Here is a 14,012-nt window from a genome sequence, read left to right as displayed (position 1 = left end):
AAAATGAAGCATGTCTTTACATGTTCTCTACTATGCTAACATAATGACAATAAAGCATTACAGTGTTCGAAGCAGTGAGCAGGGATTTCTAACGACATCAATCCCTCCACAAGAGTAGTCCCTCTGGCGTCATAAAGAGCATGGCTCACAGGAATGAGATCAGAACACAGGAATAAAAGGACAAAGAAAACAAAAGAAGGACACAACTATGATCAAAATATTTAGTAAATGTAAATTGCTTTCGTGTTGTGGGCTGTTGCTTCAAGCAGATCTGGATAATCACCCAGAAAATAATTTTGCTTGCATAATGACAAAGTTTATTTTACTTTTAAAAAAGTCATCAGTGTTCATGAGAGGAGGGAGGAGTGCTGGTTTGAATCAGGCATGTTGCAAGCAGATGTTATGCAAGCTTCCCCAAACAGTCCTGCCAATGCACTGCAATCCTGAGTTATGACATTCACTGCATCTGCAGTTTGGGTCCTTTTTTGGGCCACAGCTTCATCTGTGGGTTTTCCCAAAATGGGGATGTTATTCTTGTGATGCACATGAAAACTTTAAGGAGATCGAAATGCTATTTTTCATTTTCAGACCAGAAAGGATTTGGTCACCATATCTGAATTACATGGCTGATCAGTAGCAAGGACGGAAATGGGTAAGCACATTTATCTATCATCACACGGTTGCAGTAGTAGCTCTTTTAGGAAACATGCCTCTGGGTTCTTTCCCACAACGCATTTGGTAAAGTACAGCTTCCTGCCATTTCCTTCCATTCCAACAAGTCGTTTCCCAATACCATTTTCCAAATCTGTCATGCATTTTTCATTAAAATACTCCTTTACCCTCTAAGTGTTTGAAATGGCTACATATTTCCATAACCTCAAAACAAATAAATGAATAAATGAAGAATAAATAATTGCACTGAGCAGAACTGTGCTTTAGAAAGACTGCAGGTTCTTAAACAGGAGACGAAGTGCTGTTGCTATTACAGATTAAAAGCTGTAAGCAGAGAATGTCAGATAATCAAAAGATGATCATTTCTACTTCTGAAGACACCATACTTAGGAGTACCTCAGAAAAATGAAAACTTGTCTCTGTATGCAGAGATATTTATTTTCTTGGAAATCTAAATGGCCCATTTTCCTATTATACATCCTAATGGAACTATCGTACGTTTTACATTTTTAAGTATATACTCCACTGTGTGCTTTCAGACTTTAATCTTGAAAGGAAGTATGTGGGAGTACGGACGTAAACCAGAATAACAGTTTTTACATTTATTGTTCTCTGTTTAAACATCATTGCAATTTCCACCTTTAAGCACTAAGAATACTGATAAAGCCTGTATGAGCCTAGCAGCCCCAGCCATGCAATCAGAAACTGTATTTCTTTTTGTCAAAGCAGCAGTGCCAAACAAGTCAGACTCACAAACGGAGGCTGTGACTTCATCACCTACAGCTCTGTGCTGCTATTATTGACGGCAGCACCTACAGCTCTATGCGTCTATTGCTGAATTTGCCTTATAGAGTTCTGGGTTTGGGGGCTTACGTACATGCGAATCTTTGGCCCTCTGTAACGTGACTGTTGGATCTGTGGTAAGAGAGAGAGACAAGAGAGTAATCGGCTTTCCAAGTGCTGAGCAATGGACATCGGACGCGAGCTGAGGCAGCTGGGCAGAGCTGTGAGCGCGCTGTGGGAGAGCCGCACGGCGGGCAGTGCCAGGGCGCATCGCTGACAGCCCGCCCGTCAGGATTCCTTCACAGCCAAACTCAGCAGGCTGTGAAATACGTTCTCCACGCAAAGGGGTGCATTCCCTAACCCCCGTCCGTGTAAGCCGTGTCGCTGACCGACACGAAGTCCCGTGGCTGAGCAGAGCTCCGGGGGCACTCTCTGGGGCTGTCGCCGCTGCCCCCTCCCATCCCCCCCCCCCGGCCGCGGGCAGCCGTCCCTTCCTCGGCCCGGCCCCGAAGCGCTACGATCCCTCGGTGTAAGCGCCGAGGGGCCGGATCCCGCCGGGGGAGGCACCGCCTGACAGAAGCGGCGACCGCGCGCCTCCAGAGCTCCGCCGCCGCCCTCAGCCTGACAGGACGGCTGTCCCGCAGCCTCCCGCTCCGCAGCCGGCCCGCTCTGCTTGCGCGGGGCGCCCCCGGCCGTCCCAACCGGCCGTCCCGCTCCCGGGGGACCTCACCGGCCGCCTCTCGCCCCCCCCCGCCGTGCCCCCGGCTCGCGCCAGGCCCATAGAGCGGCGCCGGCGCCGTGCTAGAACGTACGCAGCGGGGGCCGCCTCGGCCCTGCGCGCGGCGGCGGCGGCGCCGCAGCGCCCCCCCGCGGCAACAGCCGGGGTGGCGGCGCGGAGAGGAGAGAAAGGGAGAAGGGGCAGTAATGGCGGCCGGCTAGTGCGGGGCTGAGCCGAGGAGGCGGCGGCAGCGGCGGGAGGAGTCGGCGCGGTTCTGTCTGGTGTCTCTGCCCGGCGGAGCGGCGTCCCCAGAGGACTTCTCCTTCTTCCCCCTCCCCTTCCCTTCCCCTCCCTGCCCGAGCCCCCGCCTGTCCGCCCTCCCTCCTCCCTCCGCGCCGGCGGCAGCGGCAGCAACAGCGGCGGCGGCGGCGGCGGCGGGGCCCCCCCGTGTCCCCCTCCCCGGGGCCATGGTGAACACCAGGAAGAGCTCCTTGCGCCCCCTGGGCAAAGCGGCGGCCGCAGCGGCCGGAGCCGGCAGCCATTTCATCTCGTCCCGGACCCGCTCTTCCAAAAGGGGCACCAAGGCAGATGCGGCCGGGCTGGAAGAGACGGCGGCGGCGCGGGTGAGGGCTGGCGGCGGGCTGCGGGCAGCGGACAACGTACGCGGAGAAGGGAACCGGGAGCGGGGGGGGTGGCGGGAGGCGGCAGGGCCTGGGCCGGGGAACCGCTGGGGACAGCGCCGCTGCCGCGGGGGGGGGGCGGCTCCGAGACGGTGCCGGGGGGAGCGGAGGGACAGCGGGGCGTGCGGGGACGCGGCGCTGTGTGTGTGGGGGGGGTCGGAGTGGGGAGACACGCGTTGTAGGGAAGCCGCCGAGCGGGCGGCCCCTGACAGGGTCAGGGGGCGGCCGAGGACACGGGGAGGCGAAGTTGCGGCGGGGCCGCGGCGCTGAGGCAGGGCCGGCACGGCGGGCGGGGGCCGCGCTGCGGGCGGAGCGCCCCCTGCGGCCGAGAGCGGCTCTGCGCCGCCGCCAGACAAAAGTTGGGAGCCGCGCCGGCCGCAACTTCGCGATCGTCCCTCCCTCCTCGCTTTTTTTTTTTTTTTTTTTTTTAATTCCTTCCCTAAATGACCTCAGTTCGTTTGAAGCGAGGGCTCGCAGCGGCTCATAAGGTAGAACACTGGCGTGTGGGGAAGCTGTCCTGTCGGCGGGACGCCCCGCTCGATGTGGGGCGGGGAGGACGCGGTTGTGCCGTCGCTGCGCGGGGTTCAGTTGAATGCTTTCTCAGCTTAACTTATACTACCTTTACTACGGTCTGGTGGCAGATGAATTCCGTAGACAGATTCGAGCGGCTAACGTTTGGTTAGCTGTAACTGGAAGAGAGAATTCCGAAGCCCCTTGGTTTTGCCTCGGTGTCTCCAAGCAGATCTCTTGACAGTGCTGTTGTTTTCATTGCATAAAAGGCTTTTTGCAGGTGCTTGAAGACTTAGGCTAACACTTATGGCTCACTCAGCCACATGCCTGTTTTCGGAGCTGTGTGTTGTGAAAGACTCGGTAAATACAGAAGTGAAAATGGAGGGTCTGCTTGTTTGTCAGTCGTGCACCAACTGACCACGTCCTGCCCTGTGCTAAGGAAAACGTTAATCAGGCAAACAGAAACCAGCAGCAGCCAGAGGCGGATCAGGAGGATGACAGCTGGAATCACCAGGGAGCCTTTTCCCCACACGTTTAGTTTGAGAGTAATACAGTCACTGTCAGAGTCCTTGTAAGAACTCTTTCAGTTCTGTTGTGCTTCATGTTTCTCCTCCTCACACACCTTACTTGTTCCGAGTGGCCCTTACCCTGTGTGTAATTTCACTGGGCTTGTGGGGATGGAGGACGTGGCTGTACAGAGCTGTTCTGCTTGTTCTCATGTGCAGTTTCTGTTTATTTGTATCGTGGGTCTTGTGGTTTGCAAGGCAAAGTTTGGTGTAACTCTCACTGGCTTATGTAGCAGACAGTTTGCAGCTGCGAAGTAAATAGGTTGGGCTCCTTTTCACATCTTTCTCATCTATGAACAGCGTTTTATACTGCAAATTATTAAAATCTATACACTGAGTGATTTTCATGCTCTAAAGAAAGGAGATCATTGATTTTATGACAATATTTTCCATAAATGCATCACGGGGTGCACCCCATATTTCTAAAGAAGCATTTCTTCTAAAGTTAAGCGAACATTTTGGCATGCTGACATGGACTTGTTTCATTTCACATCAAATATGATGTGTCTGAGGTAGATAACTTTTTAAATTTAGATGCATTCACCAAAATTGAGCAGAAGTTACCAAGGAGAAGTTTGGTTTTTTTTCCTTCCCTTTGCAAATTCTATAATTCGTGTGTGTGTGTGTGTGTGTGTGTGTGTATATATATATATATATATAAAATATCTATATTCTACCACATTTTTGAGTGATCTTTGTCCAACAGTTCTTTATTCTTCAGATGTAAGCATTTGTCAGTGATACAGTGTGTTTCTGAGCTCCCGAATCTCCTTGAAATCATGCCAAAGGAGGATTTCAGTGAGTACAGTGTGAGTAAGTGCAGCAGTAGGAAGACAAAGCCTTTGCTTTTTGGAAGTGACTGTCAGCAGACAGATAGGGAGGCTGTGTTTTGTGCAGTTGCTATGTATTTTTTCGAAGTTGACTGGAACAGTGTGTCCTTTTAAGATCTTTTAGTTGTAATGTCAGAAACCAGCCTTACTACAGCAGTTAATTGGGTTAATGGGCAGCTAGGGCTGGGAGCTCTGGCAGAGACGTTACGCTGCTTATTTGCACTGTGACTTAATTTTCCTCCACAGAGGAGGTTTGGATTTGAATTCATAGGGAAGTGCTCATTGGTGGCAATCATTGTAATTCCCTTTTGGAGTGTATTTTAACAGGTGATCTATTTGTTCCTTATTAGAAAAATTGAGTTAGTAATCTAATGGCATCCTGTGAAACGCCAATTAGATCAAGTACTACAGCATTATAGATCTATTTCCTTTCTCCTTATTTCCTTGTGGTTTGTTTTGTTTTTCTCTCCATACATGTACAAGAGTAGGCGGGAATCCCTCCTTTCCCAAGCCCAGGATAGAAGATGTGAGTTGAAGTTTCTTCAGGTTCCATACTGTGTCAAACTGCTTATTAATAGAGTCCATTTTTTTGTATCTTAACGTAGAAGCAATACATATTTAGACTGTGATGGATCATTTCCACAGAAAGCCTTTATCATATTCTCTGCATATACCCTCTATAATATTTTCCCATCTCAGACAAAGCAATTACATCAGTATTTGAAAAGTAAACTGTTTGAGTTCTGGGCAATGATTGAGAATGAATACATGCATGCAGCAGCTAGATTAAAATTAACAGAATCCTTCACTAAATGGATCAAGGAGCCAGGAAGTTTATTATCTAAAATGATGTCATAGCAGAGTGCCATTGAGGAAGGCACAAAGAGGAAAAATTGGGCTATATTTTCATTCCTGTTTCCATTCTTGATTTACATAACAGAAAGTTAAAATTCAAACTAGGAAAGACTTGAGGATATTATGACCATAAGTGGTTAAATTTAGTCTCCGTTTCCTTATGTCTGATATTTTCAAATGTTGAGTTGTGATGATGCTGGCAATATTTATTTGGCAATGGAAATGATGTTTCTTAACATACGAAAACACCAAAATGCTCATTGAGAAGGGGGATTTCTTGGGAAATAAACACTTTGAAACCATGTCAGTGTATTAGTTAGACACTTTAGAAATGTATACGAGATTAACTTAATTTAATTAGTCAAGAAAGCATTAGCAGTGCCTTAAGAGCTACTTGAGGGCTCTGTGTTAATTGTAACCATCTAAAAGTAGTGCTGCCAGCATCATTCAGCTTGCTCACTCGCAACATAGAGCTCTCCATTGTACTTAATTGCTAATAGGAACAAGCGCAGGCTTGGGACTGACAGAAAGAGCTGCAGTGTGGTCAAGTAGAAACCTAAGCAGCGTTTTTGTGCTCTGTAATACCCATATATTTCTATGTCTCTTCCTGTAATATCTCAGCTTTTAACAAAATATTTATATTTTTTGTTTTAGAAAGTGTGATAATGCAGCTTTCCTAAGCACAGACCCACTGCTTCACTCTTGGTCAGCTATTGCAAACATATGGAGTGAACTTTTAATGTGTATCATTATTTGTTATAGAATTCTAGCTTTAAACGTAAGCCTTAGAACTTCTCAAAAATAAAACTTCTCTTTGTGAAAGAGCTTAATGCAGATTATATTTTTTTTCCTCAATGGCCCCTTTGCAGAGTATCTTACTGTGTTCTGGGTAGTCCAGAATGGACTTAGAATAAAACTCTTAGTAAAACCTGGTGTTTCCTTCCTCCCTAGGAGAAATGACTGTTGCTGACCCCCTGCATGTAGAGCTCTTCAGGGACAGAAGCTCCTCTTAAATACTTACTTTTTAAAATAAATTTAATTGTGTTATGGCTATGAGTTTGCAATAAATTAATAAGGGTGCTGAGGGGACTCAATGTTTCTACAGCTCTTCAAATTATATCCTGAGATACAGAGCCTATTGAAATTACTGACAGTAACTTCAGTTTAAGGCAAGTTTCCGACTAAGCTCATCTTAGCAGTGTGGTGAAACAGCAATGCCTTCTGTTTTAGTGGTCCCTTGTTTTTCTGGGATGTACCAGGAGAAAGTCAGTGATCTATAATGGATTGTGCGGTCTGTTTCTTGCTAGTGGGATATTAACAGACTGTGAGCAGTGGGGAAATGAGTAATTGTCAGAAGTGATCCGTGTCCAGGTTTCTGTCAAAATTCTCTATAATCAGTGTTTTGCATCCGTTCCGTGCTTCCAAATCGGTGTTCTGAGTGAAAGCTATTTGTGTGTATGTCCTATCTGTGCTACCGAAGCAGCGTGAGCCACCAAGCAAATTCATGGCACCTCCTGAGGACACGCAGTTTGTTTTAGGAGGCAGTCATGCGTCATTCAAAACCTGTCTCTTTGCCATCGTACTGTTAGAGGGCCTGACAAGGAAGCAATACAAGGACTATTGCAGCGGCTAACAGTTCCAAGGAATACTCAAAGTGGTGTTGATGTTTGGCTGCTCCCTCTGAATATTGGGTTTGACCAAAAGCAGTGTTAGCAAAAAACTGCTGCTCAGGTTGCTATCTCTCCTTTAAAACTTGAGGCAGAAAGCATAACCAGTTGTCGGCAGAGATCCCATGACAGTTTTGCAAGAGTGGCATACAGCCTGGGGTTACGTAAAATAATTAGCTCAGGTAATTACACTGTGATCACCTACATTCCCCTGCAGTTTCACTTGGATGTGATGAAGTTTTGCATATCCTGCCCTAAATTGTTGAGTGTTTGCTATGTGTGGAAAAGTTTTCATGCTGTTCTAGTGATGCTTTAAATGTTTTTACAGAGTTTGATGCAGAAAACCCTTCCCAACCCAAAGCATCCTGCACGTAGGAATTGGTAGCATGAAGCTTTCATTGCTCTTACATCATAGCTGTGACCATTTAAATCACGTTGATAGGTATTTGAGGTGTGATATATTACTTTGTGTGGGGATAACGTCACTCATAAACCCACTTACTGCAAAGAGAACTGTCTTGCCATCCTTTTTTCATCCTGTAATTTTCCCTAGTTCTGTACTCATCATGGAATCACAGAATGGCTTGAGTTGGAAGGGACCTCAAGGATCATGAAGCTCCAACCCCTCTGCTGCAGTCAGGGTCACCAACCTCCCCATTTAATACTAGACCAGGCTGCCCAGGGCCCCATCCAACCTGGCATTGAACACCTCCAGGTACGGAGCATCCACAACCTCCCTGGGCAGCTGTTCCAGCACCTCACCACTCTCTTGGTAAAGAACTTCCCCCTGACATCCAACCTAAGTTTTCCCTCCCTCAACTTAAAACCATTTCCCCTTGTCCTCCTCCTGTCCTACTCTTCACGCTTCGCTGCTTTTTCTCAACAGTTTTTGTCTGAGTTTATTCTTGAAATACTGCTTTTACTACCTTTGGTGGATTTTCCTGGCTTATTTTAACCATGAATTTTGCTTTAAATTATTCAAGTGTTATTTTGCATTTATGCTTTCTTGGGTTCTGTTCCTGAATAAGTTCAATTTCTTGCTAGGTAAACACTGAAACATAGCTCTTCTGACCCAGTTGTGAGATCAAAGTGCGATCTTCTGTCAGCCTTTCGGTTTTGAACTGAGAATGCGTGCACTCTGATAGCTTCAACTCCAGTTGAACTTGGATTGTGTGATGCAGCTTTGGTGCTCCTACCAGTAATACACAACTGTAGCTTGTCCGGAGCTCCTGAGTAGCTTTTGTAGCCTATCCTGATTCTTATGTTTTTGTGTTTGTGGTTTCTGCCTGACTGCACTCAAAGCAGATGCTTTGGTTTGGGCACTTCATAATTTGGAAGATGGGCTTTTTGCATTTCTCCAGCATCCAGTCCATTTCTTGAAATTAAATGAGCAAGTAGTAAAAAACAAAAACCCACCAGCAATGAAGAAGCTCTTCTCTCTGCCCACATGGAAGAGCTTACGCACATCAACATTTGTAGCTGTGTTTCTGCAATCCCTCATTTTAAATATTTAATAACTGCTTTCTGTTATTCCTCTGACGTTATCTTTCAGGCCTTGAATGTTGTTTTCATCTTGATTTTAAATTTCAAGACATTAATCTGAAGATTGCGTAGTTCAGTTTTACAAGGTTTTAATTTGGTTTTACTTTTGAGGTAGTATCTTTAAGTGCACTGTAGATTGAGATCCATGAGCATCTTGACTCCCACATAGTTCTAACATAGCAGGATAACTTTCTGTTGACTTCGCTTGCTATGGACACTTCCTTGCTCAGTTTAATGGCTTCATTACATGGTTATGTCCAAACCTTGGGAAACCTCTGACTTAAGGGATCTCTCTGTCCTCCTGCTTGTTATCCTCATTCAGATTACTATCTTTATTTAGGTTTTACAGTAGTCCAAGTCTTTTGAGATAGGGTTGTTTGGGGGGGGGGGGGGGGGGGGGGGGGGAGGGGGGGAAGAGATGTATTTTTGAAGACTAAGAATTGGAGGGGGAAAAAAAAGTAGTTTGAATGCTTTATTTTTTCCACTTCTGAACTGTAAGCATTCTATAAATGTTTACATACATATTTCTGCTTTTAATGTCTTTGTTAATAGAACCTAGAAACTCATGGAAGTGGCTCTGACTAAAAATGCCTTGCTCTTAGTATTCCTTTGGTGTTAAATTAGGCAGATAGGTGGTATATAAAATTTCTGATGTGTTTTTCTAGAGGAACTTCTGGGTGAAGTGCAAACCCCTCTACAGCAGACAGAGACCTCATTTCAGTAGACTTGCTCATGTGAAGATGCATGACTTCATATGTTGCAAGCTGCTTGCTCTGCAGCTGTGAAAAGGAGCAGACTTGCCAGTATTAATGCTTGTCTGGCCATCTGATCAGCTGCGTCAGGATCAGGTTGCTGGTCCAGCTGAAATCTAACCTACTTCCTCCTGCTCCCCTTGCCCTGATTATCAGCTGGAAATTCCCAATTTCACACCTGTTTTGGGGAAGGCACAAGAGGGAGGAGGGGGACGCACTGTGGAGAGGGGCAGTGGTGATGTGAGGAGGACAAACCTCAGTCCCCTTTGGCAGAGGCTCTCCCTGATCAACCTGCAGGTAGCCCATGGATTGCAGGAGCTGTTGGGTGTAGGACCAAAAGCTCTTTTTCAAGGGCTTTTCCTTTCAGTACTCAATCTGGCTGTGAGCAGGTTGCTGCTGCACTAAGGATGAATGTTTGCAAGCATGAAAATACCCAATAAACAAGCGGGCTTGCTTTCTGTTTTTACCCTGTAAGCTCTTTAATCAAAAGCTTTCCCATTTCTTAAAGATCTTGGGTTGGAGACTTCTAGGAAATAAAATAGAGAACTATTGTAGTAATGAAAGCAAATCTCATACAGAAAGTGTTTCTTTCAGGGAATGAGTTTGGAAGAAGTTGATGGTATTCTTTATATTCTTGATGGCTACTGCTGACTTAAGTATCATTTACTGAAAACTAAATGCAGAAGCTGAATGTTGTAAGAATTCTGCTCATCTTGCAATTGAGGCACTCTTTACTACCATCACCACCAATAAAATACAGCAGTAGTAGTTGTTAATTTCATTATCATCAAATACGTCCTGAGCATAAATCATGCTATTCTTTCTTTAACACCTGTGGTAAGATCAGATAAATAATTGCAAACAAGTGGGAACTTGGAAGCTAGAACCGAAAGGTAAGAAGCTAAAAACCAAATAACAGTAGAGGTAGGATTTGAAGGGATTTACTAGATTATGGTCAGGTGACATTATCATAGTTATGGCAGAAGATGTGCTTGATCTATTTACTGGAACTTGTAATCAAAGCAGAAATAACTCAGCTTGTGAAATGTTTTGACTTTTCCGCTTGCTTAGTATGTCTAACCCAAAAATGCATCAGGAGGGATGCCTGGCTCTTGCCTAACTTTCAGCAGTGGATCTCAAAGTAGGTCTTTAATGCAGTAGATCTGTCTAAGCTAATGTTTTAATCCACATATTTTACCTTTTGCAGGAACTGATACGCAAGGGAGCAAGTGACTTGTTCAGAATCACAGGCCAGGCTCTGTTTTGTTCTCATAGGTTTGAAATGATGTTACAGATTAAGTGCAGAAGCAGCATGTTATTTGTTAACTGAATAGTTACTTAGGGGCAAAGATGAGCGACTGGCTTTACTGATTTACCCTGGGGCAACCATCGCATTGGGTTTTTTTTTTTTCCACGAATACAGGTTTTAGTTTGGAAATACAATTTTCTTTTTATAGAAGAGGAATAAAAATATTTAATGCCTTAAGTACCCAGAGTGTGCGTGTTTTTTAAATGGAAAGCCCATTTCTACAAGAAAGAACTGATGCAGGATTTTCAGCAGGCATTCTTTTTTTTATGTGTACTTCTAAAATATTATTACAGACTATTAATATTCAGAGGCACCTGAGAAGCTGTGTTTTTTTTTTCCACAAGGTACATTTCAAAGTATATTAGATGTAAGTAGGAAATCTGGATTCAGTTTTGCCAGTGTTAGTAAAAATAAGTAGATTGAGAGATGCCCAGAGTCATTGTCGTCTTAAGGAGTCAAACAAGGAGGAGAATTTACTTTTGAATATCCAAAGCTAAGAGAGACTGGAAGTTAGTAGACATATGTGAAAACATGTAGCTGAAACAGATTTCTTAGTTATGCTTATTTCATTGTTTTTAATTAAGACAAGAGTGAACGTCAGAGTGATTGTTCATCAGGGCAAAACGAATTACTAATTGTAATGGTTTGTGCATTTTCCAAAGCGCAGAGGAATGCTGTTAATCAATTGAAGCTTGAGCGTTGGTTGGTCTTAATTTCATGTCTTAGGCATGGGAAGAGGTGATAGAAAAGAGAAAAACATACTTACAGGAGCTTGAAAGAACTAAAATACTGGGTTCGTAACTCACGTCTGATTTGTGAAGCCACAGGAGCAATCATGGTAACTTTCTGGGTGTGGGAGAGTTAGTCAGAGAAAGGGTGTGACCTGCAAAAGGCATGGCAAGGAGAGCAAGTTTTACCATAATGGAAAGCTCAGATATATATCAGCCTGTCTGCATACCTGTTTTTTAATACAGTTGGACCTGTAGCAAACCAAATGCTTCTTCTGAAATTGCAAGATGGGGTTGTGCTTTATTATTGTGTCATTGCTTCATCCAGGATGAGATGGACTTGTGTCCACATACTTGAAGATGGCAGTGGTAGATAACTCATCCTGTATGACCAAGACTTCTGGATTGTAATTATTTTTGGATATTCAGACCGATAGAGGAGGGAGGAGTCCTATAGATATTCTCCTGGCCAGAAGATTCAGCTTATTTAAAGAACAAAAGCCCCACCAAACCAAAACCAACCAGCTAGAAAAGATCACCAGCAAAAACACTCCCCAGACCCAACTTAGTCCTCTATATGATATCTTCAGTGCGTTACAGGTAATCTTTGTGTTATAACTTGGTAATTAATCAGTGACAGTGCTTTAGCCAACTGGTCCCTCTGATAGCCCTAAAAGCAGCCTTTGTGGATGAGGAATTCCATGGCATGTGTACTCCAGTCTTGCTGAAAGTTTTCATCAGTTGAGTCACTTCTAAGTAGAAGGGTTGAGAAGGAGACTTTAGTTTTCTTCACTGGTCTCTAGTTTGTGGTCCTTCAGAACTTAAGAACTTATCTCTAAACATCGTACTAAAGTTTTCTGAATATCAGATTATTATTTTGACATTTGTGCATAGTGGTGATTTGGAAGAGCAGACTGAAGTAGCACTGCATATTGGTGCTTTTGTAGTGTGTTCACAAATCTGTGTATTAGGAGATGATAAACATTTTTTCCATCATTTTCATGCAAAGAAAACAAAAGTACGCAGATACATTTGTTTTATTACTTTACTTATTTAATGATTTTGGGTTGATTTACTAGATTAATCAGTACTGTCATTCAAAAGCTTTTGTGAACTTGCTTCCAGAGTTTGCCACTGCTTCTGCAAGGCTGTCAAATTCAATTGTACTCTTGAATTCATAGATGGGCTAATGCGAGGGAAGGGTGCTTCTGGGATTCTGAACCCTTCTATTTGATGAGCAGGGATCCAGAATCCTTCCATTCAGCGAGCTCACGAGGCCTTCAGCTCTGGAGCTCTTTGAAGAGCTAAAAGAGGAGGAGTTGGACTCAGTGATCCTTATGGATCCCTTCCAACTCAGGATATTCCATGACAATAAATGTTGTTTCTCCAGTGTAGACTGTAGGTGCTGTCTTCTTAACTTCAGTTACTTCTTAGTCCATTGTTAGCGAGACAGCTTTCCATACGATGATGTATTGGGTTCTGGATCGCATCTGGTCTTCTGTGGGTCTCTTGTTTCTGGTAGGTGAATAGAATTGTGCTAAATCAGGTTTATCTATTTTTTTCACCTCTCAGCACTGTTACTGTGTGCCTTTGGTACGCTTTCAGGCAGATTCTGGCATAATTAAGATTTTCTGAATTCTGGTGGCAGCTCTACTCTCAGCATGTGAGCGGGCTTGCTTCAGTGCCAGTGTTTCATTAGGAGCTTTGAATTCAGTGTGCTGGTTCCTACTTCTACAATGGCACAATTAATTTCTTAATTTTTACGTTTGCTTTTATCATACATTTTTTTTTTCCTACTCCCTGAACATACTCACAGTGTGTACTGTTAAGTAATAAGTTTCTGGGTGAAACTGAAGTACTGTTTTTAATCATTAAAGATGTCAATGATTGGACACCCAGTTTCTTGAGGGAGCAAGTTGAGTGCAGTGGAATCATTAGACCTCTTTTGCTATAAATGGGAGGAAGCGATGGGAAGGCTGCTCTCATAAAGGCTTTTCAAATTAAGATTAATTTACTTTCTTGTTCACGCACATCCCATTTGGCTAATCACTTGAGAGTAACCAGAACTCTATCTCCATGTTTTACTGTAGGTAGGTGAAAAGTCTGGAATGTAGTCTTGGTGGGATTTGATTCTATGGAGCGTTGACTGGAAAAGGGAGTTTCTAGACTTATTAATACAGTTAAATGTGCATTGGTTTCTCACTGCTGTGGCTTTGTCATTACCTCAGTTAGGATATTTTGCATGTTAGTGTACTAAGATTAGTATTTGGGCTTAACTGTCTTCAGTTCCAGGCTGGCTTTGTATTTGTGAAATGGTTCTCCCTTTGTCTGATAGTAGTAGAGATTACTACTCTACTCAATTGTGTTGTATTTTGTGAGGATGGTAGCAAGCAGAGACCC

General features: G+C 44.2%; 1 protein-coding gene across 7 annotated transcripts in view; it reads left to right on the top strand.

The window, feature by feature from the left end:
- Positions 1–2,352: 2,352 nt before the first annotated feature.
- The window catches only part of ATAD2B (ATPase family, AAA domain containing 2B), a 72,969-nt gene continuing 61,309 nt past the window's right edge, over positions 2,353–14,012 (top strand). For 4 of the 7 annotated variants that reach the window (XM_025149098.3, XM_025149099.3, XM_040697997.2 and 1 more), the window contains exon 1: positions 2,353–2,832. In XM_025149098.3, the coding sequence (XP_025004866.1) occupies positions 2,641–2,832 (192 nt within the window). In that variant the 5' untranslated portion in view covers positions 2,353–2,640. Of the gene's footprint in view, positions 2,833–3,197; positions 3,342–14,012 lie in introns of those variants that run through there. The other 3 variants (XM_040697998.2, XM_015285046.3, XM_419982.8) reach the window with 2 other exon arrangements.

The sequence above is a fragment of the Gallus gallus genome, chromosome 3 (assembly GCF_016699485.2).
Source record: "Gallus gallus isolate bGalGal1 chromosome 3, bGalGal1.mat.broiler.GRCg7b, whole genome shotgun sequence".
NCBI classification, from domain to species: Eukaryota; Metazoa; Chordata; class Aves; order Galliformes; family Phasianidae; genus Gallus; species Gallus gallus.
Note: the sequence above shows the minus strand (reverse complement) of the source record. Positions and strands in the feature narration are given on the sequence as shown.